At 44.1% G+C, this 26,654-nt stretch overlaps 1 protein-coding gene across 4 annotated transcripts in view; it reads left to right on the top strand.

Moving 5' to 3' along the window:
- The first annotated feature begins 16,746 nt into the window (after positions 1 to 16,746).
- The window catches only part of CHN1 (chimerin 1), a 148,485-nt gene continuing 138,577 nt past the window's right edge, over positions 16,747 to 26,654 (top strand). For 2 of the 4 annotated variants that reach the window (XM_074967622.1, XM_074967621.1), the window contains exon 1: positions 17,063 to 17,280. Coding sequence is in view for 2 of the 4 variants with exons in the window: in XM_074967619.1 (XP_074823720.1) it covers positions 17,262 to 17,280 (19 nt within the window). In the remaining 2 variants the exon portion in view is untranslated. The other 2 variants (XM_074967619.1, XM_074967620.1) reach the window with 2 other exon arrangements.

Here is a 26,654-nt window from a genome sequence, read left to right as displayed (position 1 = left end):
GAAATTAATAGGCAGCAGGTTTAAAACAAAGAAAAGGAAATATTTTTTCACAGAACGCAGAGTCAACCTGTGGAACACTTTGCCAGAGGATGTTGTGAAGACCTAGACCATAACAGGTTTCAAAAAAGAACTAGATAAATTCATGGAGGATAGGTCCATCAATGGCTACTTGCGGGGATGGTGTCCCTACCCTCTGTTTGCAAGAAGCTGGGAATGGGCGACAAAGGGTGGATCACGTGATGATTACCTGTTCTGTTCATTCCCTCTGAAGCACCTGGCATTGGCCACTATCAGAAGACAGGATACTGGGCTAGATGGGCCTTTGGTCTGACCCAGTATGGCCGTTTTTATGTTCTTATGCATTGCTTTATGTCCGCATGAGCGTGTCTGTTAAGGGTCACTAGCTAGTTTCTTCATCCTTCTTTTGCAGTATCTGCTCAATGGTATGCTGGTGGTTGGCTAACTGCTCATCCAAAGCCACCCATTTTCATTATTTCCAGGTACATCTGGAGCACCCTTTTGGTATTAATGACGTTCAGGATCTCAGTGCTCAGCAGTGCTTCCTCCATGCTATGTGACAGCAGTTTGAAAATGGTGCTGGCCTCCTAAAACCAGACAAATTATGGGATACCAGGAAAGGAATCATGGGAGTTTGTCAGTTTGTCCTCAAGTTCTGGAATTCCAGTAGGTATCTCTGTGTGCTGCAAGAAAAATCCCAGAATGCATTGAGTCTACCAGTGGAACACTGCACCATGGGCCATCTGCCCAGAATGTGGTGTGGCTATTTCAGAAAAGCACACACTGACTTAAATAGCTTAAAGAAAGTGGTGTGGATGCACTGTTTCAGTATACTTGTACCTGTATAATTATAGAAGAAAAACTTGTATTAGCAAAGCTTTCCAATGTAGACAAGCCCATAGTTTGTAGTGTTTTGGGGAACAAGTAGCACAGGCCCTGATGCTCCTTAAAAACATGCTAGTGCACATCCCAGCAATAGTGTGGAAGCCCCGTCTCTCCTGCCATGCAATCCTATTTACAGAGGGCTGTGGTAGGAAATGTGTTAATGAGCACTTGTCTGTGGTAAGTGGTTGCTTATTACACACTTTCTTGTTACTGTTTCCTTGGATGGTGTATTGATGCTCTGATTACTCAGTGAATTTTGCTGTGGCTGATTCTTATTTAACAATTTAATTTATCCACATTACTATAAAATTGTGTGCAGACACATCCCTGGTGACTCTTCAGTGACTAAAACTACCTATGTAATTGCGGGGGGGGGGGGCGGTAGAGCCTTGCGGGAGGAGCTGCCAGCGTGCGGCTGTCCGGCAGCCCCACGTTCTGCTCCTTTTGCCTCTGTGGTTCCCTGCTGAATGTGCCCCCCCAAGGCATCTGGGAAGGGGCATGTGACCCTTCTTGACCCTCTCAGACATCACCTTGCTTTAAGTATATGAGTGGGGCCTTTTCAAGCCAATAGGTGTAACTGAAGGTGCCACCACAAATGACATATTGCCGTGGGCACCCCCCGCCTCCAGCTCCACTTAGGGTGACCAGACAGCAAGTGTGAAAAATCGGGACGGGGTGGGGGGTAATAGGAGCCTATATAAGAAAAAGACCCAAAAATCGGGACTGTTTCTATAAAATCGGACAACTGGTCAAGCTAGATCCACTTCTGTTCAAAATCTGTTTCTGCATGTGAATAATTTTCATGTCACCATTTCACAAATCAGTGTGAGTTAAAATGGTCCAATATAAGGTATACTAAATTACAAGCAGAACATTTAACTCCTTTGCTGCTGGATAGAAATGCCTCTTCTATGCTGCTCTTTGTCCTGAATGTTAAACTGACATTAAGGTAACATCAGGAAATGCTATATGTAACATAATCTCTGGAGCAGTGTATGTTTGCCAAATATTCTGGGTATATTCAGTAGCCAGGAAAGGGCTTAGAATTGTCTTTTATTTAAAAATAAGGAGCTTCCCCCCAGCAGTGCATTATTAAGCACTGACAGTGTGCTCAGCACTGTATGTGACATAAAATGAAGATGGTCTTTCCCGTGAGAGAGCTCACAATCCAAAGAGAAACAGAATGGAATGGAATGGAAAAGCTCATACATTTGCTAGTACAATTGAGCTTTCATTAATGGCCTCTAACCTGCAAAAGAAAATCAAGACTAAATTACTAACTGAATCAGCTAAGTATTTTCATTTCCTATTATTTCCTGCTTCCTATTATTACATGTAAATCCAAACCCAGGATTTCTACCATTGATTTCCATGGAACAAAATGCCATCTAGTGGTAAATGAAAAATGTTTAGAACATTTCTCTGTACTAAGTTTTATGAAGCTATATATATTTCAGATAGTCTACCACATTTTACAGCAACTCATGTTTTCTTTTATTTTACTGAGAAACTTCCCTATCAAAGACACTGATTAAAGACATAGGAAACTTATTTAAATGGTTTGTTAATAAGATAATTTACAGACATGAGTTGCAACACAATTGGAAAAATGATCACTTTCTAAAGTCTTGTCTCGACACATAACCCAGCTTGCATCAGTTTAATGACATCTGTTTTTAAACCCACTTAGGTCATGTCTACACTACAAGCATTGGTAGATGCAAGTTATGTTGGCATACAACTGCCAAAGTCCGTCTATTGCTCACGGCCGTGCACACTTGGCTACTTGCATCTGACTGTGTGTACTCACCAGGAGTGCTTGTGTCAATGCAAAGTGCAGTGCGCCACAGATAGGTATCCCAGTGTGTCACATACTGCTGTCCAGCACAGTGCCTTTTGGGAACTTTTTGCAGTATGTTGTGGAATAGAAAATGGCTCAACCAGGAATCTCTGAGAGCTAAGGGTCAAGTTCCCAACATGCAACTTTCTCCATCCCTTAATGCCATCCATATTCTATAATTTTCATGCCTTTTTAAAAAATCCAACAAACCCGTTCAGCCCTTTTCAGTGTCCGCCATTTCTGGTAGAAGCATGGAGCCCACAGAGCTCTCCACTATTTCTATGAACATGGCAAATACCAGGGCTCATGATTTTCCAGTATTTGCAGACCTGCTGGAAGTATTGCAACCATGGGGGATATGAGGAGTTCTTCAAGGACAATTTGCAAATGGACATAGAGAAAAACAATTCAAGGTTGTTGGTGGCATTCGCAGAGTAGCTGCAGGCAGTGAAGCACCACTGCTGAGGCTGAGAAATGAGCACTAATTGGTGGGATCATATCAAAATGCAGGTATAGACTGAACACGGGAGCTGCAGAACTTTTGGATGTGAAAGGCCACATTCCTGGATCTGTGTGCCATGCTCACCCCAGCCTTCTGGCACAGGGATGCCAGAATCAGAGCTGTGGTGATAACAGTCCAGAGGCTTGCAACACCAGATTGCTACTGGTCAGTGGGAAATCACTTTGAAGTTAGCAAATCCACATTGGAGGCTGTTGTCAAAAAATGTATAGGGCCATTAAACATCCCCTGCTATGCAGAACCGTGGCTTGGCAATGTGGATGGATTTGAAGCAATGGGGTTCCCAAGCTGGAATAGATGGCATGTGTATCTGTATTTTGGCACCAGCCCACCTTGCAACAGAGTACATCAACAGAAAGGGCTGTTCTTCTGTGGTTATACAAGTGTTGGTGGATCACCAGGGATGCTTCACTGATATCAGTTTGGGCTGGTCTGGGAAGGTGCATGATGCTTGTATCTTTAAAAACACAGGACTATTCAGAAACATGCAAGGAGGGACATTCTTTCCTGACCAGCAGATTACCACTGTGATATTGAAATGCCAATAGTGATACTGGGAGACCCAGCCTACCCCTTGCTATCCTGGCTCATGAATCCATACTCTGGCCACTCAACAGCATCAAGGACAGATTCAACTACTGGCTCATCACATGCAGAATGACAGCAGTCTAACACAAGCACATTCAACAGAGATGCTGGAAGTGTTTACTCACTCAATTGGACCTCAGTGAGAAAAAATATTCCAATCGTTACAGTGGCCTGTTGTGTCCTGCATAATATCTGTGAGGCGAAGTGGGGAAAGCTGCAGCCAGGGTGCAGGGCAAAGGTGAAGTGTCTGCCTGCTCAGTTTGTACAGCCAAACACAAGGACCATTACAAGAACTAAGTGTGGAGCTATACAGGTGAGGAAAGCTTTGAAAGAGTACTTTAATGGTCAGCCACAGTAGTGTTCTGTGCGGGAATGTTCTCAGGGCCTGGAACTGTGGGTGCTGCTAAGAATTGTGCAGTGCTTGCCGTACATTAACAAGTACTGCATGCTTTGAGTACCGCTATGCATTCTGCAGTGTGTGTGTGTGAACTAATAAAGATACTTTTGTTCACCAAAAATAGAAATTGATTGAGTGGGGAAAACAGTACAGAAAACCTCCTCCAGGCAATGTAATACAGATTTTAAACATAAATTAACTGTGGAACATTGGAATTGGAAAGGCAGCAAACATGTCTGTCCATTTCGTGGGCAGGGGTGGGGAGAATGGGGGAGAAAGGATTTTAGGTTGCATGAAGCAATAAAATTTTAGTCCCTGTTACTTGGATACAAGGACAGAACCATAATATTGAATACAGACACTGTTTTCCACAGGCACTGGAGTTTTTAGCTGAAATCTCACTCCTGGGGGTAACAAAGGCACAGAAAGAACAGCTGCTACTGGCATCCCGAAGCCACCCAGGCTTGTATGCTGCTAGCCTGATTACTGTAATGATGCCAGCCGAACTCATCGCGGAGTAGTGTGGGAAAGTGTCCTACCATGGAGGAATTAATAAGGCAGCCATCCCGAGAAACCTTCAGGAGAGGATTTCAAAGTAGCTCCATGAAAGTTTTATCAAGATCTTTCAATAGTATTCAAAGGATATCTCTATGTACATAACCAAACTGCTCTGCATGGCTTCCCCCCTAACTCACTTAATAGGGGAATGAAAAGCAGATACCAACTCTACCTCTGTTGCACTGCTACCTCTTGGGGATGGTCTGGGGACATATTTAAATGTAAACATTGTAAGGACAAATACATGCACACGCACTTACCCAAAGTCCCTTCCCCTTCAGCAGGCTCATCTGTGCTCAGTTGGCAGGACTGGCTAGACTGGGGTAGAGTCTTGAACAGCTCATGGCTCACAGCATGGAGCCCTCCCGCTGCATCTCCCCCACCTCCTCCCTGTTCGTAGCAGGAGTCTCTGGCTCTGGCTCCTTTGAGGTATCTATGGTGGCCTGTAGGGTGCTGGGGTATGGCATGCAGCTTGTTGTAAAAGTGGCAGGTCTGTGGCTCAGCACCAGATCTATTGTTGGCCTGGCTTTGTGGTATGCCTGGCACAGTTCCTTTCTTTCACACGGCACTCCTGGGGTCCCTGTTGTACCCTTGTGCCTGCATCCCCATGCAATCTGTCCAAAGAGGTCCATATTTCTACAGCTGTTCCATGGCTTTGCTGGCACAGCATCTTCTCCCCACAGGTCCAGAGATCCAGTAACAACTCCAAGCACAAATGAGTCTAGTGCATAGAGTCAGCATGGTCAGTTGGGCAGTTGCACAAACAGAGAGAGCTGCTAGGTGTCCTTGCCAAGTTGGCTTCCAGTCTTTGCGACCCCTGGGCAGTGGAGTTTAACATTGTGACCAGATCAATTGGTGTCCCAGGGAATAGTGGGACTGCTGCTGGAGGACAGTTAGGATTGACACAGATCATATAGTGTCTACAATCACACTGTGTCAACTTCAGGTTAACCATGGCCACTGGGGGAGGTGGTTCTACTGTGCTGCTGTAACAGGGCATTGGTGGCTCCTTGGTCCCTCCTGCTCTTTGTCTGTGGCACACAACAGTTTAGTCTCTTGAAGACTTAAATACTTAACCTAAGCCAAAGTTATTGGGCTCCATATAGGGGTAACTGGGTGAAATTAAGCCACCTGGGATATAAAGGAGGTCAGTCTAGATCAGTGGTTCTCAACCTATTTACCACCGTGGGCCACATATGCAGCTCTCTGTGTGTTGTGTGGGCTGCATCCACACAATATATATACTACCTGTATGGCCCTGAGGATGTCACTGTGGCCACAGCTGTGTACTGATTGGGCTGCGGGTTGAGAACCACTGGTCTAGATGACCTATTTGTACGTAATCTTTAAGGGAATTCTCATTAAAGCCACCCTTGCAGCTCGCTTCTGTGGAAGCTCCACGTACATATACCACTACCACAATACTAGTGCTCTTGGAGCATCTGCTGAAAACAAAAAGCCTTCCCCACCATCACAAGTGTTAGAAGTTGGATGTTTGCCTTCATCCCTGTGATGACGGGGACCAACACCTCACTGGAGGAAGAAACGTGACTGCCACCGAACATTCACAGCAAGTACTGCAACAGGAATATCAAGAACTCCCGTCACAAGACTACCATGATTACAAACGCAGGCTTGGTAAAAGCTATGCCTCCTTTTCTTCACCCTTTCTCCGGTAGGAGCCATCACAGTTTATTTTGGCCTGGAAGATCAGAAAATGCAGCAATTCTGCTCTATGAAATGGCCAGTTGAGAGAAACACAAAGTGTAGGAGAGCTGCACTCTTCCCACTGTGGAGGTTTTCTCTTGAATCCTGACCTCTTGCATGGGATCACAGTACATTGCTGGTATGCCAAAGCCCAGCCTGGGTTTTCTTGCCACATTTAATTTGCTCAGACTTGACTTTTCAGGCACATCTGTAAGAAGAGACTTGTGGCCACACTAAATTATAAGGAGACTGAACTACACACAAAAGTTGTACCACTATAACTATGGTCTGGTCTATACTACAGAGTTAGGTCTATGTAAGTTGCCTTGGATCAGTCTATTTGTGCATGTTTCTACATTCAAATTTGGCTCTGGCTGATGTAAGTGCCCTGTTACTCTGACGGAGGGAGGGGTGACTGACAACATGGCTTACAGGGAATTAAAATCAACAAAGGAGAAACAAGGACATCAAGGAGAAACAAGAACAACTGTCACACAGAATGGCCCCCCCAAGGATTGAGCTCAAAACCCTGGGTTTTGCAGGCCAATGCTCAACCCACTGAGCTATCCCTCCCCCTGGTATTCCAGGCAGGACTGAATCTCCATTAAACTTTTCAAGGTGCCCCTAACAGACCTCACCAAAACAATTGTCGGCCGATGTTTTCACGGAGGGAGGGAGGGGGGAGCAAATGAATACAAAACAAATCTGGTTTATTTCTCGTTTTGATCCATTCCATCTATCTTTTATATCTTTGGCTGGCAGCAGATGGTGCAGTAGGACTGCTAGCCATCCTTATCTCCTGGCTGCTCGGCATAAGATGGTGCAATAGGACTGCCGGCAGGACTAAAGAGAATGACCTTGTCTAGTCACTCCTATTTCAGACCCTGCGCCCATGTCTGCCCCGGCGCTCCTGACCGACCTTACCGAGGCGGCCAGGAGCATCTCGGACATGATGACAATGGTTATCAGGCCTATTGCACCGTCTGCTGCCACAAGGCAATGGGTTGCTGCTGCTGTGTAGCAATGCAGTACCACGTCTGCTAGCACCCAGGAGACGTACGGTGACAGTGAGCTGAGCGGGCTCTGTGCTTGCTGTGGTATGGCGTCTGCACAGGCAACTCAGGAAAAAAGGCACAAAACGATTGTCTGCCGTTGCTTTCATGGAGGGAGGGAGGAAGGGAGGTCCTGATGACATGTACCCAGAACCACCCGCAACAATGTTTTTTGCTCCATCAGGCATTGGGATTTCAACCCAGAATTCCAATGGGCGGCGGAGACTGCGGGAATTGTGGGATAGCTACCCACAGTGCAACGCTCCGGAAGTCGACGATAGCCTCGGTACTGTGGAAGCACCCCGCCGAGTTAATGCACTTAATGCACTTAGAGCATTTTGTGTGGGGACACACACAATCACCTATATAAAAACGATTTCTAAAAAACTGACTTCTATAAATTCGACCTAATGTCGTAGTGTAGACATACCCTCAGAGATTACACATTGGAAGCTAAATTAAATTCTATACATGACAAAGGTATCTACAGAGCTGTTTTCCTTCTGTTAAGAGATCCTGTCATATAGGAGCTATATCTATGGTAAGATGCCAAACCTATTCATCAGGTAACACTTTACAATGTTCTTATTTATACTATTTTCCATTAACACCGGACAGCTGTAATGTATCTGTTTGTTTTCTTCAAACAATATTATATTTACAAGCTAGGTTTGTGAATGATGCAGAAGGAGAAAACCAAAGGAAAGGGAGGTGGACTGACAAAGTGCAAGTATCAGAGTAGCAGCCGTGTTAGTCTGTATCCTCAAAAAGAAAAGGAGTACTTGTGGCACCTTAGAGACTAACAAATTTATTTGAGCATAAGCGTTTGTGAGCTACAGCTCACTTCATCGGATGCATTCAGTGGAAAATACAGTGGAGAGATTTTATGTACACAGAGAACATGAAAAAATGGGTGTTACCATACACACTGTAACGAGCGTGATCAGGTAAGGTGAGCTATTACCAGCAGGAGAGGAAAAAAAACCAAAATCTTTTGTAGTGAAAATCAAGGTGGGCCATTTCCAGCAGTTGACAAGAATGTGTGAGGAACAATGGGGGGGGGGGGGATAAACATGGGGAAATAGTTTTACTTTGTGTAATGACACATCCACTCCCAGTCTTTATTCAAGCCTAATGTAATGGTGTCCAGTTTGCAAATTAATTCCAATTCAGCAGTCTCTCGTTGGACTTCACTGGTTTGGACACATGAAGAATGAATGAAGGGGACCTGGTAAGACAGAATAGCAGGAGAGGGTGCTAGGAAAGAGATCACGAGCATAGTCAAGGAAGCAACTATAGATTGCGCCAAAATTGGTTTGGGTTGCCTCAGATAGATGAAGATAGCAGATGCTCATATGGCAATCTGACTGCAGCTAATGAGATAAGAGGAAGACAAAGAAGCTGTGTGAATTATTTGCTGTGAATCAGAAACAAATGAGATTTACAGTAACTGGAAGGTAAGTTGCCAACCTATTGGTTTCAACGGTGTTATTTACTTGTGCAGATGTGGCTCCACTAATTAGGTGCCTAGACCCTGGAAAAGATGCACGTGTAATGTGAGGTGGTGGCCTTGGGGGGAAGGGGCAGTGGGGTGAGAAGAGGGGGTGAGAGGAATTTGGGATGTGCAGGGCTGCAGCGGCCAGAAAAAAAGGCGACTTTCCCCAGCTCCAGGGCTGCAGCTGCTGGGGAGAGACGGCCCTGCTTCCCAGCCTCAGCTCTGTGGCTGCAGTGGCAGGGGAAAGACCCTCCACCTCCTTCCCAGCCCCAGCTTGGGGGCTTCTGCAATGGGTGAGAGAGGGATAGACCCCCCCTCCTTCCTACCCCCAGCTCGGGGGCTGATGTGACTGGGGAGAGAGGGCACATCCATCTCATTAGAAAGGTAAGACTACTTATATTAAGATATGAGTTGTGTGCTTTTATTTGTAGAACAAAATAACTTTAATTATTATTAAGGGTTTTTTTTTATATAGCGTTTTTATAAAGCGCTTTGCAATAGTTAGCTAATGGTACAAACAACATTAGGAAAGATCATTAAGTGGTCCGGCGAGACCCTCAGTAATTTTAAAGTGGTCCATGGGGAAAAAAAAAGAGAACCACTGCTGTAATCCATTCCCCTTCCAAAGCAGATTGACCCCAGGCACAGAGAGTATATTAATTATTAACCTTTACTAGTTGCTCTCAGTGGCAAATAAAGTGTTAAATATTTGTCACAAACAAATATTTCAAGGTATGTTTTAGACTCAATGTTCCTTTTCTTCAGATTGTTACCAGTGGAATAAAATTCTCAAGATTATAAATATTTAGCACCCGTTATTGTTTTTTATAAGAAATACATGTTAAAAAGAGCAAATAGTTTTACAAAACTTTAGAAAGGGGATGAGGGTCCAAATTTGAATCAATTTAAATCAAAATTCCCTCTGCCTTAAATTGGGCCCCAGGTTTAGTGTTCTCTGTTGTAAAGAGCAAATTTACAGCCTCCTCTGCTCCCAAAGGGCCTGATCCCGATTGCTGCTGAGCATCTTAGGTTTCCACTGTGTCCAGTGGAAATTGTGGGTGCTCAGTACTTTTTAGGAGTTAGCCGGGAGCACACTTCACTGAGTTGTGCTTAAATCGTTGTTATTGTTGGGTGTACTATGTGTTGGCATGATAAGGTGTTATGTAATTTTAAGATAATGTTATTATTAAACAAACCGTCATGTTAATTTCAGTTTCATTCAAATCACTGGGTGTGGGGGAAGGAATAATGTTTGTTTTGTTAACTTTGGGTTAGATTCTTTCTGAGCTGCACCTCCCGCAAGAGGATGGGGGTTGAGATAGATTTACATCACTTTCACACCTTTCGCCTGCTCCAGGGGCTGCTATGCCCTTTGGGTAAATTAGAGCAGCCTCTGCGCAAAGCACTGACATAAGGCTGCCACTCCTGGCATGACTATGGCCACTCCCCCTTACATTCACAGCAAGTCACGCTGCCAGGGGATGCAGGGGAGATGGGCAGCACCAGGCTGTGAATGTTAGCCCTACACTGAGCAAATTTTTCCAGGGGCTGTTGTGGTTTCTTTGTTTTCTGCAAGCTGCTAGCATAGGAGCCAGAATAAGGGTCTGCGCCAATAAGTCATTTGAGATATTGTTGCAGCATGTCATATTGACTTGAAAACTCAGGTCAGCCTCAGAATACTTTCTGGCAAAGACCTCACCATAATAAGGAATTGTGAAATAACTGACACAATTCCTTAGACTTAAGCGGTAATAGTAATAGCAGTAGAGATAACATCAGACTGAGTGAAAATAGTGATCAGATTAATCTCACTGATCCTAACAATTCTAGCATTGATAATACTTATAACAAAAGTGTTACTTTCCCTGAATAGGAAGCATATTTCTAGTGAAAACAAGCAGTTCATTGAATAGCAGGAAATGCTTCTGTACAGCAGAAAAGTAAAAGTTGGTTATTTAATTCAAGGAAAATGGAGTAAAAGCTGGTTGTTTAATTCCAGGAAATATAAGAAAAACAGTTTAAAGATCCAACTCCTTTAAAAAAAAAAAAAAAAAAAACTTTGGGGAGAAAATGTATGCATTCTTTAAGCACAATGGAAAAGGCAATTTTGTGTTCTCTGTTGTTTTCACAAATCTAAGTTTTCTATTTCACTATCCCTTTTTTCTTCTCCAAAGAAAGTATAATTTCTCATTAGCAGAGCTGGTCAGAGAAGCACTGATGGAACCATATTCCATTGATATAAAAATGCTTTGCAAAATTGGGTCTATCTTGCCAGATTTTCATTTCAGAAAAAAATATGGAAGAAAAAGTTCTGATAATGTCAAAACATCCCATTTGAATAGTTTTGGAATTAAATGTTTTGACTTTTTTGGTTTGAAAGGACTTTTCATTTCAATTTTAAAAATTTTGTATTGTGTAATATAATACAAAATAAAAAGTCAAAATTGAAGTGTTTCATTTTTGTCTAAACAAAATGTTTTGATTCACAACAAATATTTTTTTCAATTTTCCTTCAAAAATTTCAGTTTTTGTTCCTATTCTGAACAAAACCAAATTTTGAGATCTTAAAATCTTTCACAAAATGGAACTTCCGTCCTCTGCACAGCTCTACTCATTAGCGTGTTGGAGTAGGGGCACTGGTTTGAAAACTGACTGCAAAGTTGTATGCGTGGGGGATATTTTAAGGAGCAGAAGTTAGCTAAATAATATGATAGTCTGAACTGTTATGTGCAAGCAAGTGAATTCACTGGGTAAAAAAGTTCAAATTTTGATGGAGGAAGTGAATGCTGGGGACCTAAGTTTGTAACTGCTTTGCTGAAAGACTGCACTACTTTTATACACCTATTGGGCCTAATCCTGCAACCTTTGGCCATGTGAACAGTCTTTATGCACAAAAGTTGGCTCCATTCATTGCAGTGGGATTAGTTGTAGGTACAGGTTCAAGTCCCTGCTCCGCTTATAGTGATTTGGAATGAAAAAACTCTGCTCCGAATCAGGCAGAACAGCGATACACATCCCAGGACAGAGCCCTAGCAACCACACTTTGGAATCTTTCTCTCTTTCCTGTTCTACCACAGAGAGCCCGTGACCCCAAAAAGACCACAGTTCTGTTTTTATAACAAACCCAAATTTTGAAAGTTGTTGCAAAACAGAATTGTTGTTCTCTGGACACCTGTAGTTGATAAACAGGAAAAAAAAATCTGTGATGTTGCAGTCCATATTCTTTATGGAAATATGCAATATGAATATGACATAACTGGAATATGCTTTATGCTAAATATTCCTGGTATGATGTCATTAGAAAGCTTTTAATCTACTAAGCGTGTTCATCCTATTTGTTTGCATGTGTTACTTCTATATCTGGAGTTAGGAGAATAAGATATAAACTTGTATCACTGATGTAAACATATGACATGGAGGCCATTAAGGGTGCTCCAGAAACAATCAGTTGTAAATGGCCTTATTTACTTGAAAGCCTTCCTGTGTACTTGTGGGCCAGCCCAAGGGGAATGGAGACTAGGGGTCTTACAGTGATATGTGACCATGTCACCTGATAATGAAATCCATCTTAAATCTGGTACTTTTCCATTTAGAAGGAGGGGTGGGGACCCAGAGAAACAAAAGATTCCCGCCTTCTATAGCCAAAGTTATAAAAGGGGATGGAGCAGGACAAAGGAGGCTGCCAGTCATGAGAAAACCCCTGCTTACCACCTGAGATGTCTGCTGGAACTAACAAAGACTGTACCAGGAAAATGATTGGCCCAGACTAGGAAGGAGTCTAGTCTGTGAAAGAAGCTTATTGGAACATCTCTGAGGGTGAGATATTACCTGTAATCAGTTTCTTAATGTATTAGGCTTAGACTTGCATGTTTTTGCTTTATTTTGCTTGGTGACTTACTTTGTTCTATCTGTTACTACTTGAAACTACTTGAATCCTACTTAATAAAATCATGTTAGTTTATCAATAAACCCAGAGTAAGTGATTAATACCTGGGGGAGCAAACAGCTGTTTATATCTCTTTATCAGTGTTATAGAGGTGGACAATTTATGAATTTACCCTGTATAAGCTTTATACAGAGTAAAACGGATTTATTTGGGGTTCAGACTCCCAGAAAGGCTAAACACTGGGCGCTGGGAAAGTCCCTGTTAACTGAGAAGTCCCTGGGCTGAATGAATCTCCGTTTCAGTGAACTGCAGAGAGCTGTGACCCAACCTCTGGGTCTGTGCTGGAGCTGACTGGAGTGTCTAACTCAGCAAGACGGGAGTGGAGGGGCACCTGTTCTGGCAGGAGGGTTGTTCTCAGTGGTATTCCAGCTGATCGAATGACCGTCTCGAGGGGAGTCTCTGTGACCGAACCTGTCACATCATCGCATTGCCTATACACCTTCTTTGAGATTCACAACACTTACAGTGCAGTTCTAGACTGAAAAATGGCATTGTGGGCCTCTATTTATAGTTTCAGTGATATGTGTATCAAATGTGCCCAATTCATAGGTAAAAGTGAAGGGTTTTTTTTCTAACTGCCAGTCCTGGAAACTCTGAGAGACAAGCTTGGGTTCTTTCTATCTTACCTATTGTTACAAATAAAGGTCTTGCAGACTACATTAGGTTCACGGTGACACCTGTGCAATTTCATTGTCTTCAGTGGTGCCTCTGCAGCCCCCATTGCCTTCAGTGCTTTTGCAAAGGTGTAATTGATTATAATTTAAATAATTGGGTTGATATTCAGGATGGATTGGAATTCTCCGCTCATTCAATTTCAGCGGGGCTAACAAAAATAAAAAGCAACAGAAAGTTATATCTGTCACTAATAAGCAAATCTCTCTCAGTGCACACGGGGGCAGGCAGACCTACTTAGTAAGAAGTTGCCATTTTTATGTACCTGCTTTTCGAGGTAATAGTGCACTTCAAGTTTTCTTGTGTCTATATGTAAGCAGAATATATTGTACTTCTGACATGTCAGCCATTTGGTGCCTTATATATATCCTTGATTTCACTTTGAAAAGGTGTGGCCCTGGAATTTCTGAACATATAGCAGAAGGGCCATATATTTCTAACATTTCGTATTTCCAAATTTTGATTAAAAAAATCCTTCATTTTTCACCCAGCTATAGGGCTAGTTGAAATTGTAATGATAAATTTCAATAATTTCAATTTTTAAGTAAAAAAGTAAATTTTTTTTACTCATGCATTCCCTGTTTCTTCTACCAGCTTTATGCGGCACTGTGAGAGTTGAAGAAATATGTGCCAGTGCATTATGAGTCTAAATCTCACTGAAAGTCATAAATACCTCACTGTTGAAAATGGGATTTAGGCTCCTAAATCATATAGACGCTTTTGAAAATTTTGCCCGTAGTTCCTTACAGTCTCAAAACATTGTACCAGCATTAATTAACTAATCCTCATACAATATCGCTGTGAGGCAAGGAAGGATTAGCCCCATTTTACAGATGGAGACTGAGAAATTACCCAAGACCACAGAGCATGAATCTGTGATGTAAATGAAAATGTTCCTACTTGAACACAGCTATTTAAAGTAACTGTAAGGAGGGTACACGAAGTAGTAAATAACTACATTTCTTTGGGTATAAATGACAGGTTTCAGAGTAACAGCTGTGTTAGTCTGTATTCGCAAAAAGAAAAGGAGTACTTGTGGCACCTTAGAGACTAACCAATTTATTTGAGCATAAGCTTTCGTGAGCTACAGCTCACTTCATCGGATGCATACTGTGGAAAGTACAGAAGATCTTTTTATACACACAAACCATGAAAAAATGGGTGTTTACCACTACAAAAGGTTTTCTCTCCCCCCACCCCACTCTCCTGCTGTCTGGTCATGCGATTACAGACATGAAAGTTGCAATATTACAACAGAAAAACTTCAAAACCAGACTCCAGCGAGAGACTGTTGAATTGGAATTCATTTGCAAATTGGATACTATTAACTTAGGCTTGAATAGAGACTGGGAGTGGCTAAGTCATTATGCAAGGTAACCTATTTCCCCTTGTTTTTTCCTACCCCCCCCCCCCGACGTTCTTGTTAAACCCTGGATTTGTGCTGGAGATGGCCCACCTTGATTATCATACACATTGTAAGGAGAGTGATCACTTTAGATAAGCTATTACCAGCAGGAGAGTGGGGTAGGGGGAGAGAATACTTTTTGTAGTGGTAAACACCCATTTTTTCTTGGTTTGTGTGTATAAAAAGATCTTCTATACTTTCCACTGTATGCATCCGATGAAGTGAGCTGTAGCTCACGAAAGCTTATGCTCAAATAAATTGGTTAGTCGCTAAGGTGCCACAAGTACTCCTTTTCTTTTTGGGTATAAATGATCTGTTTTTTCCCTAAGATTTACTCCAGTGCAAAGCTGCTCTTTTAGGACATTAATGTATGTGTATATCTACAGCATATTACTGTATTATTGTGAACATATCAAGAAAGAATAAATGAAATGTAAAAGTAAGAGGTAAAATTTAATTACAGGGTAAATGTGTTGCTGCAGTCCCTTTTACATGTTCCCTGTTCCCAGACTCCAGTTCTGTAAAGTGTTATGCACAGCTGTATGGTTCTGAAGTCTGCGTAACTCCTGCTGAAATAACTGAATGTTTCAGTTGTAACTCCCTGCAGGATCAGAATCGGGGCCTAAGGCTGGAATCTGGATCAAACACTTCTGCAGTTCACAAGGGCTGCCACACTTCCGAGAACAGCAATCCAAAATAACCAGAGCAGCACATACTCTGCAGACCCCCATAGTCCTACACCCTGTATTCTCTTACCAGTCTCCCTAGCTGGACCCTAGGTCACTTATGTACACTTGATCACTTTTATGCTGATACTTTATGGGAGGCAAACTCTGTCATTCCACATGAAGGTTTTTTCTCCTTTATTCTTAAAATTAAAATAAAATGAAGTTAAAATGGAATATGACTATTATCTAATTATTTTCCTTCCTCACAGATTTTGTTGTGAAAATTTTGTGGCGTGAGGTAAATTGCATTATATCAGGGCTGCCCTTGAAAGCTAGGAATATCCCAGGTTTTGAGACCGGATCCAGTGTGCCTTTCAATATTACCCAAACAGGTGTTTTCTCCCAGTGTTTCTAGAAACCTGCTGCCTTTGTCCACTTGAGCCAGTAAAACTGCACCAGGCTGGCTGAGTATATATGCACCTTAAGAACCACCCTGAACTAGACCTGGGACTTGTTGTCACCCTGCCCTTGCCATACCCCTAGCCTGAGTCTCCCTCTTCACCCGCAGCTGCTCACACCCTGTGCACACCAGCCTGACACTGTAACCATCCTCTGCTGCTCCCTGCCCCTGCAGGTGCCTCAGTTGTCCCGTGTTTTCACACGGGCAGTGTAGTCGCCCTAACCCTACCCTGCTCTGTTTGAGACACTGCAAAGCTGAGAGAGACAGGTGGGTGAGGTAACCCCTTTTACTGGACCAAGCTTTGGAGCCACAGGGAGCTGAGCGATGCACAGCCGGGGGAGGCGGGGAGATGTCTTCCCTGCCTGCAGCTGCTGCACGCTCAAAGCCAAAGGGCAGAGTTTGGGAGCCGGGGAGATTTTCCAGGTTTCTTCCCTGCCCCCCAAAGCAACCGGTGCCTGCCTCCCTCCCTCCCCAGCCGCCGCTGGGTCGGTGCTGTGGGCGCCCCCTCCCTGAGCTCCGGCTAGCAGGGCCTGCTTGGAGGCTGGGGATGGAGTGGCCCACGAATTCCCTGTTGCTATGGGAACTCACGCAGTCACCCGCGGGCTGGTCTGGCAGGCAGGAGAAGGAGAAGCCGGTCATGTGGTGCGGCAAGATGGCTCCCAGAGCCTGAAGGCTGCAGTGTGAGTGAGTGGGTGGGCGGGGGGAGAGTGAGTACAGGCTGGCACTGTCTATCAGAGCCATGCAGTCAGCGCTGAGGCAGCGGCGGCTGCTGGCTGCCCCTTTCCCTGCGCTGCACCCCTGGCTTGTGGGTCAGGGAGAACTACAGCCCAGCACCCCCCGTGGGTTGTAACTCCCCGCTGTCTCCTGTGCGCATCGCAGCCGCAAGTGGCTGTCCCTGCTGGGCTTCTGACAACATTGTGTCTAACTTTTATTGCAGGGTTTTCTGCCTGCCGCTCTGCGCCCAGCTGATGGGAGAGCTGCTGGGCCAATGCCCATTCCGCGCGGTCTGACCAGCCTTGACGTGATCCTGCGACTTGCCGCGCCTTTACAATGGCCCTAACCTTGTTCGGTAAGTAAAGCCCGTCTTTACACCTAGGGCTCCGACTGCTTCATCCTGCTTCCCGGAGAAAGCATAGGGGGTGGGGGTATGTCTGTGGCTATACAATAATTCTGGGCTGTCTGGAGTGGCTTGTACAGGGATGATGGCTAGCGAGATAAGGCTGGTCGGTCTCTCCCATTGTTTCCCAAGGCAGAGCCTATGGGCGTGTGCTCCTTCTGTTAATTTCAGGCTTGTAAAGTAATAGCTAGCTACAGTTATTGGGCACTGCAGTCTTAGGCTGCAGATATTCTCAAGCGTGAGCCCTCTAGTTACACATCACTTGATTATTACTATAAAGTTGTTTGTTTTGCAAAAAAAAAAAAAATACCTCCCACCCCAGAGTTACTTCTTTATAGCCCAAAAGCTATTACTACTGTGCTGTGCACAAGACTAGCCTTTACTGAGATAGTTCAATGCCATGGACATTGCACTGAAAGTATGTTTGAATGGTAATATAAATAAAAGTTATGCTGCTTTAAAAAGTGCTCTAATGGCAAGAAGAATTATACAGCAAAATGATAAATTAGCTAATGAGACAACCTCCTTCTTCTGGGAATAGCTCTGTATAGTGCTTAATTGCCCATAACAATTAGATGTGTTTCTATAATTATATTTAATAGTACAAATTCAAGAAAGAACATAGTATCTAGAGTGTTGGCTTTGAGTGTTTTTATAACATTAGACAATGTGTTGGAAAACAAAATGTAAAGACTACAATTTTAACTGTGGAACATATGGTTTCTCTTAAATAAGATTATTAAGCTTTATTGTGCATGTTACTTATGTTGCAATTTAAAAAGGTATTGGGTGGCACAAAGTCCATTTACTTAATTATGCTAAAACCAGCAATACAAAGGAAGCAGAAATTAACATGATTAATATTAACATAATATTAATTGGAACCAATTTCATTGCTCTCATAAACAACTCATGGATGCCTCTTAATTCAGAAGTGCTTTCCAGTAAGTAATTTTACATAATTACCATTTATGTGAATTGTGTTTTTAATGTTTTTACTCCTTGTGTAAATAATTTGGTTCGATTTATTTTATGACTCTGAGGTTAGTGCAAAGTCTTATAGGTATCAGACTTGATTCTTCACTCTTTCTGATTATAATTATTGTAGTATATTGTACCTTCTGAAGACCAGATGCAGCATGGGTGCTGAACAGTTCTCTTCAGGTGAAGTCTAGCTGGTATTGCATTTAGCTACAGCGCTGTCATTTGAACTTATATTTCCTGATTCAGTCTTTTAGGGTCCCCAAGATTGTAAACCAAAACAGTTGAAAATGGAACAAACGGTAGGCCCTGATCTTGCCGCTGAGTCCTTGTGATGGACCCCTGTGCCTATGCAGAGTCCCATTGACTCAGTGTGGGCGCAGGGGTCTTACGTGGTGCCAGTTGCTGGTTTGGGGCTGAAGTTCACTCCTTTACCAATGCAGGATATAAGGACCAAATAGCAATTTGATGTTTATATGCTAATTTACTGTATATATTAAATAATATCAGTGTAATTTATCTAGTAGAGAAAGAGATGGCAGGTGTAGGAGGTTAACAGTACGAGACAAGTTTCACAGTTATTCATAAACATTAATAAAATCAAACAACTTTCACACTGTGTAGAAAATAGAGCTACATCATGAACCTTTTACTTACATTGGTGAGAAGTTACACAGGTAGTTCCATCACAATCGTAATTTAAATTACAAAATAAATAGACTTGATAGTACATAGAAAAGGTCAAGTTTCTCTATCATGAGTTTTTTGGATGCACCAGTGCCATTTAGGGTATGTCTACACTACGAAATTAGGTCGAATTTATAGAAGTCGGTTTTTTAGAAATCGTTTTTAAATAGTCGATTGTGTGTGTCCCCACACAAAATGCTCTAAGTGCATTAACTCGGCAGAGTGCTTCCACAGTACCAAGGCTAGAGTTGATTTCCGGAGTGTTGCACTGTGGTTAGCTATCCCACAGTTCCCGCAGTCTCCGCTGCCCATTGGAATTCTGGGTTGAGATCCCAATGCCTGATGGGGCAAAAAACATGTCTGGGTACATGTCATCAGGCCCTCCTTCCCTTTCTCCTTCTGTGAAAGCAACAGCAGACAATCGTTTTGCGCCTTTTTTTCCTGAGTTACCTGTGCAGACGCCATACCACGGCAAGCATGGAGCCCGCTCAGCTCACTGTCACCGTATGTCTCCTGGGTGCTGGCAGATGCGGTACTGCATTGCTACACAGCAGCAGCAACCCATTGCCTTGTGGCAGCAGACGGTACAATAGGACTGGTGGCCGTCATCGTCATGTCCGAGGTGCTCCTGGCCACATCGGCCAGAGGCGCCTGGGCAGACATGGCTGCAGGGACTACATTAGGACCTCAACCAGGTCACTCTCTTTAGTCCTGCAGGCAGTCCTATTCTACCATCTTTTGGTGAACAGGCAGGCAATATGGATGGCTAGCAGTCCTATTGTACCATCTTTTGCCGGGCAAGCAGGAGATGAGGATGGCTAGCAGTCCTATTGTACCATCTTCTGCTGAGCAGCCAAGAGATGTGGATGGCTTGCAGTCCTTCTGCACCGTCTGCTGCTAGCCAAAGATGTAAAAGATAGATGGAGTAGATCAAAACAAGAAATAGACCAGATTTGTTTTGTACTCATTTGCTTCGCCCTCCCTCCATCACTCCGTGAAGTCCTGCCTGAAATACTCCTTGATGTAAAGCCACCCCCTATGTTGATTTTAATTCCCTGTAAGCCAACCCTGTAAGCCATGTCGTCAGTCACCCCTCCCTCCATCAGAGCAAAGGCAGACAATCGTTCCGCGCCTTTTTTCTGTGCGGACGCCATACCATGGCAAGCATGGAGCCTGCTCAGCTCACTTTGTCAATTAGGAGCACATTAAACATCACGCACATTATCCAGCAGTATATGCAGCACCAGAACCTGGCAAAGCGATACCGGGCGAGTAGGCAACGTCAGCGCAGTGATGTGAGTGATGAGGACATGGACACAGACTTCTCTCAAAGCATGGGGCCTGCCAATGTGGGCATCATGGTGCTAATGGGGCAGGTTCATGCCGTGGAACGCCGATTGTGGGCCCAGGAAACAAGCACAGACTGGTGGGACCGCATAGTGTTGCAGGTCTGGGATGATTCCCAGTGGCTGTGAAACTTTCGCATGCGTAAGGGCACTTTCATGGAACTTTGTGACTTGCTTTCCCCTGCCCTGAAGCGCCAGAATACCAAGATAAGAGCAGCCCTCACAGCTGAGAAGCGAGTGGCAATAGCCCTGTGGAAGCTTGCAACACCAGACAGCTACCGGTCAGTCAGGAATCAATTTGGAGTGGGCAAATCTACTGTGGGGGCTGCTGTGATGCAAGTAGCCAACGCAATCAAAGATCTGCTGATATCAAGGGTAGTGAGTCTGGGAAATGTGCAGGTCATAGTGGATGGCTTTGCTGCAATGGGATTCCCTAACTGTGATGGGGCCATAGACGGAACCCATATCCCTATCTTGGCACCGCAGCACCAAGCCGGCGAGTACATAAAATGCAAGGGGTACTTTTCAATAGTGCTGCAAGCACTGGTGGATCACAAGGGACGTTTCACCAATATCTACGTGGGATGGCCGGGAAGGTACACGATGCTTCCATCTTCAGGAACTCTGGTCTGTTTCAAAAGCTGCAGGAAGGGACTTTCTTCCCAGACGAGAAGATAACCATTGGGGATGTTGAAATGCCTATAGTTATCCTTGGGGACCCAGCCTATCCCTTAATGCCATGGCTCATGAAGCCATGCACAGGCAGCCTGGACAGTAGTCAGGAGCTGTTCAAGTGCAGAATGGTGGTAGAATGTGCATTTGGATGTTTAAAAGCGCGCTGGCGCAGTTTACTGACTCGGTTAGACCTCAGCGAAACCAATATTCCCACTGTTATTACTGCTTGCTGTGCCCTCCACAATATCTGTGAGAGCAAGGGGGAGACGTTTATGGTGGGGTGGGAGGTTGAGGCAAATCGCCTGGCTGCTGATTTCACACAGCCAGACACCAGGGCGGTTAGAAGAGCACAGGAGGGCACGGTTCGCATCAGAGAAGCTTTGGAAACCAGTTTCATGACTGGCCAGGCTACGGTGTGAAAGTTCTGTTTCTTTCTCCTTGATGAAACCCCCCGCCCCTTGGTTCACTCTACTTCCTTGTAAGCTAACCACCCTCCCCACCTTCCTTTGATCACCACTTGCAGAGACAATAAAGTCATTGTTGCTTCATGTTCATGCATTCTTTATTTATTCATCACACAAATAGGGAGATAACTACCAAGGTAGCCCAGGAGGGGTGGTGGAGGAGAGAAGCACCAGGAAGGGTGGTGGAGGAGGGAAGGACAAGGCCACACAGCACTTTAAAAGTTTACAATTTTAAAACTTATTGAATGCCAACCTTCTGTTGCTTGGGCAATTCTCTGGGGTGGAGTGGCTGGGTGACCAGAGGCCTCCCCACCGCATTCTTGGGCGTCTGGATGAGGAGGCTATGGAACGTGGGGAGGAGCGCGGTTGGTTACACAGGGGCTGTAGCGGCCATCTGTGCTCCTGCTGCCTTTCCTGCAGCTCATCCATAGGCTGGAGCATATGAGTTTGATCTTCCATCAGCCTCAGCATTGAATCCTGCCTCCTCTCATCACCCTGCCACCACCTTTGAGCTTCAGCCCTCTCTTCAGCAGGCACCTGTCCTCCCGGTCATTTTGTGCTTTCCTGCACTCTGACATTGTCTGCCTCCACGCATTCGTCTGTGCTCTGTCAGTGTGGGAGGACAGCATGAGGTCAGAGAACATTTCATCGCGAGTGCGTTTTTTTTCGCCTTCTAATCTTCGCTAGCCTCTGGGAAGGAGAAGATCCTGTGATCCTTGAAACACATGCAGCTGGTGGAGAAAAAAAAAAGGGACAGTGGTATTTAAAAAGACACATTTTATAGAACAATGGGTACACTCTTTCACGGTAAACCTTGCTGTTAACATTACGTACATAGCACATGTGCTTTCGTTACAAGGTCGCATTTTGCCTCCCCCCAACGCGTGACTAACCCCTCTCCCCCCCACACTCCCAGTGGCTAACAGCGGGGAACATTTCTGTTCAGCCACAGGCAAACAGCCCAGCAGGGAACGGGCACCTCTAAATGTCCCCTTAAGAAAAGCACCCTATTTCAACCAGGTGACCATGAATGATGTCACTCTCCTAAGGATAACACAGAGAGATAAAGAACGGATGTTGTTTGAACGCCAGCAATACGCTGCAATGCTTTGTTCTGCAATGATTCCCGACTATGTGCTACTGGCCTGGCGTGCTAAAGTGTCCTACCACGGTGGACGGAATAAGGCTGCCCTCCCTAGAAACCTTTTGCAAAGGCTTTGGGAGTACATCCAGGAGAGCTTTATGGAGATGTCCCTGGAGGATTTCTGCTCCATCCCCAGACACGTTAACAGACTTTTCAAGTAGCTGTATTGGCCGCAAAAGCCAGGGCAAATTAATCATTAAATGCGTTTGCTTTTAAACCAAGTATGCTATTTGAAAAGGTACACTCACCAGAGGTCCCTTCTCCGCCTGGCGGGTCCAGAAGGCAGCCTTGGGTGGGTTCGGGGGGTACTGGTTCCAGGTCCAGGGTGAGAAACAGTTCCTGGCTGTCAGGAAAACCGGTTTCTCCGCTTGCTCGCTGTTTGCTATCTACAACCTCCTCATCATCATCTTCCTCGTTCCCCAAACCTGCTTCCGTGTTGCCTCCCTCTCCATTGAAGGAATCCAAGCACACGGTTGGGGTAGTGGTGGCTGAACCCCCTAAAATGGCATGCGGCTCATCATAAAAACGGCACGTTTGGAGCTCTGACCCCGAGCGGCCATTTGCCTCTCTGGTTTTCTGGTAGGCTTACCGCCGCTCCTTAAGTTTCACACAGCACTGCTTTGGGTCCCTGTTATGGCCTCTTTCCTTCATGCCCTGGAAGATTTTGACAAATGTTTTGGCATTTCGAAAACTGGAACGGAGTTCTGATAGTACGGATTCCTCTCCCCATACAGCGATCAGATCCCGTACCTCCCGTTCAGTCCATGCTGGAGCTCTTTTGCGATTCTGGGACTCCATCATGGTCACCTCTGCTGATGAGCTCTGCACTCACCTGCAGCTTGCCACACTGGCCAAACAGGAAATGAAATTCAAAAGTTCACGGGCCTTTTCCTGTCTACCTGACCAGTGCATCTTAGTTGAGAGTGCTGTCCAGAGCGGTCACAATGGAGCACTCTGGGATAGCTCCCGGAGGCCAGTACCGTCTAATTGCATCCACAGTACCCCAAATTTGACCCGGCAAGGCTGATTTCAGCGCTAATCCTCTTGTTGGGGGTGGAGTAAAGAAATCGATTTTAAGAGCCCTTTAAGTTGAAAAAAAGGGCTTCGTCGTGTGGACGGGTGCAGGGTTAAATCGATTCAATGCTGCTAAATTCGACCTCAACTCCTAGTGTAGACCAGGGCTTAGACTAACAAGAGTGAAGAAATGTAAAGTGAGGACTTCTAATCTGTCCTCAGTTCACTCTGTTTTGTCTAGTTTTTAATAATATCTTGAACAAGTTGAAGACTCCTGCAGATTCTCAGCTGATGTAACTTGTCATATCTCCATTGACTTCACCCCTTTAAAAAGCACAAAATGGGGAATAAAAAAATCACTATAAAATTACGAATCAGCCCTGTTGATTGTACTGTGAGTGAAATGCATTCTCTCTCTCACGCATACATTATATTACAGTACAAAACAAGTTGGGCTTGTTTTAAATGATGCAAAAAGGAGAAGACGACTAAGGGTTTGTTGACAGGGGAAAGTTTTACCAGTTATATTGGTATAATTATACCAGTACAGAAAAGGAGTACTTGTGGCACCTTAGAGTCTAACAAACTCCTTTTCTTTTTGCAAATACAGACTAACACGGCTGCTACTCTGAAACCTATACCAATACAGTTATACTGGTATGGTTCCCTGTGTTGATGATCTTATTCCAGAATAAAAAGTGGCTTTTATTGGTTTATCTTCAAAAACAATGTAAACTAAACTGAAAAGGGACCTCTTAAACTGGAATAAAAGGGTCCATACACACAGTTATACCGGTTTAAATTCACACCTTAGCTTATTCCAGTATAACTTTCCCGTGTAGAGAGATATTTAACTGTGGATTTACACATTCAAATATGCAGTAGTCTCATTAATGCATTTCTTCTAATGCACTATCAGTATATCACAGATTCAGTCTGGGGCTATGAATGCCAGTGTGTAGTTCATTGTGTGCTACATTGCGTGCAAAAATTAGAAATAAACAGCTGTATCGGTTTGGGGGAAAATCCACCAAGTCTGCTAGATCCTTTCCAATGGCATCTGGAAGGTGTGTATGATTAGGGAGGTTTAGTTATAATGTTCCCTCTCTCCACTTTCAAGATTGTATTATCTAATGATTGCATTAGATGGGGTAGAAGGAACTGGGACAGCAGACTGTGGTGGCAAGGGCATCTAGTGTTGTCAAGGCTAATTCCCCACTCTGGCACTTCAAGTGCAGAAAGTGGGGAGGCTCGCAAGGATTCTAAAAATTAATACTGGCCACTCCAGGCTTGTATTAAACTCCCAAGGTTACAGCTATTCTCTGACCTTGGACTGGTAGATGCTGCCACCACCCAAGTGCAGAACCCCTTTGAGAGCCCAAGAAGGCGCACTTGGGAATTCCTTCGTGGGATACCCTCAAGCTATTTCAACCCCCACTCCAGGGAAGAGCTGAGAAAGAAAAAAAAAAAGGAAATCAGCTAATGCCACTAGCTAATTAAACAAAGTGCACAAACCTCTGAAGACACAAAAATCCAATTCTGTTCTTAAAAAAGGTAAATTTTATTTATAAAAAAAGAGAAATAAAATAAATCTGGGAATACAGGCTATTGCTAGATTTTAGAAGAGCAACTACAAGGATTAAGCACCAAGAATTGTTTTCTTGAGGTCCAGCTTAAAGGTTACAAGAAAAACAAAAGCACCAAAAAACAGAGGAATCCACCAGCCATAAAGAAATAAAAGGGAGAAACCTAATCGCATCTTCCTAGACATTTTCTAATCTACTTACATATCTGGGAAAAAGAACAAGGAGTACGTGTGGCACCTTAGAGACTAACAAATTTATTTGAGCATAAGCTTTCGTGGGCTACAACCCACTTCATTGGATGCATGCAGTGGAAATACAGTAGGAAGATATATATCTATACACACACACACACACACACACACACACACACACAGAGATCACGAAAAAATGGGTGTTGCCATACCCACTATAATGAGAGTGATCAGTTAAGGTGGGCTATTATCAGCAGGAGGAAAAAACCCTTTTGTAGTGATAATCAGGATGGCCCATTTCCAACAGTTGACAAGAAGGTGTGAGTAATGGGGGGAAGGGGGAAATAAGCATGGGGAAATAGTTTTACTTTGTGTAATGACCCATCCACTCCCAGTCTTTATTCAAGCCTAATTTAATGGTGTCCTGTTTGCAAATTAATTCCAATTCAGCAGTTTCTTGTTGGAGTCTGTTTTTGAAGTTTTTTTGTTGAAGAATTGCCACTTTTAGGTCTGTAATCGAGTGACCAGGGAGATTGACGTGTTCTCCGACTGATTTTTGAATGTTATAATTCTTGACGTCTGATTTGTGTGATATATGCCATCATGTGCCAGCAATGCCCCTCTGCCATGTACATTGACCAAACCAGACAGTCTCTATGTAAAAGAATAAATGTACACAAATCAGATGTCAAGAATTATAGCAGGAAATAACTCGGGCGGGGGGCGGCACGGGGAGCTTGGCAGGCTGCAGCAAATAGCTCTACAGGCCGCATGTTTGAGACCCCTGCTTTACAGGTAGAGCAATTAGAGAACGGCTACTAAGAGGGATTTTATAGCTGCTGGCTGGCTCGGTGCCCATAAAAGGGAGCTCCCCCACCCTTCATTTATCACAGGTGTATTAAAGATTAAGAAGGATATGTAGCTTCTAGGGGATATACAGATAGAAGTGATGACCAAGTGTGGTTTGTCCCCATTTTCACTTGCCAAGTGATGAGGTGCCCTGACATGTACCTTTCTCCCTCCATGCCTTTGTCACCACATTGTAATGTAATGTAATTACTATAATGTGCTTGATGGGAGCTGCACCTGAAGACCACTTGGAAAGTTCAGCTGGAGCAGAACATGGCTGCATGTTAAGCAGTGTTTTGCACCTGAAGAAAGACTGTTAGCCCTCTGCTCCATGATCTGCTTGGCTTCCTCTTTGTTTCCCATTGCAGTTTATTGTGTTGCTTTTGGCC

The sequence above is a fragment of the Natator depressus genome, chromosome 11, assembly GCF_965152275.1.
Source record: "Natator depressus isolate rNatDep1 chromosome 11, rNatDep2.hap1, whole genome shotgun sequence".
In the NCBI taxonomy this organism is placed as follows: domain Eukaryota; kingdom Metazoa; phylum Chordata; order Testudines; family Cheloniidae; genus Natator; species Natator depressus.
Note: the sequence above shows the minus strand (reverse complement) of the source record. Positions and strands in the feature narration are given on the sequence as shown.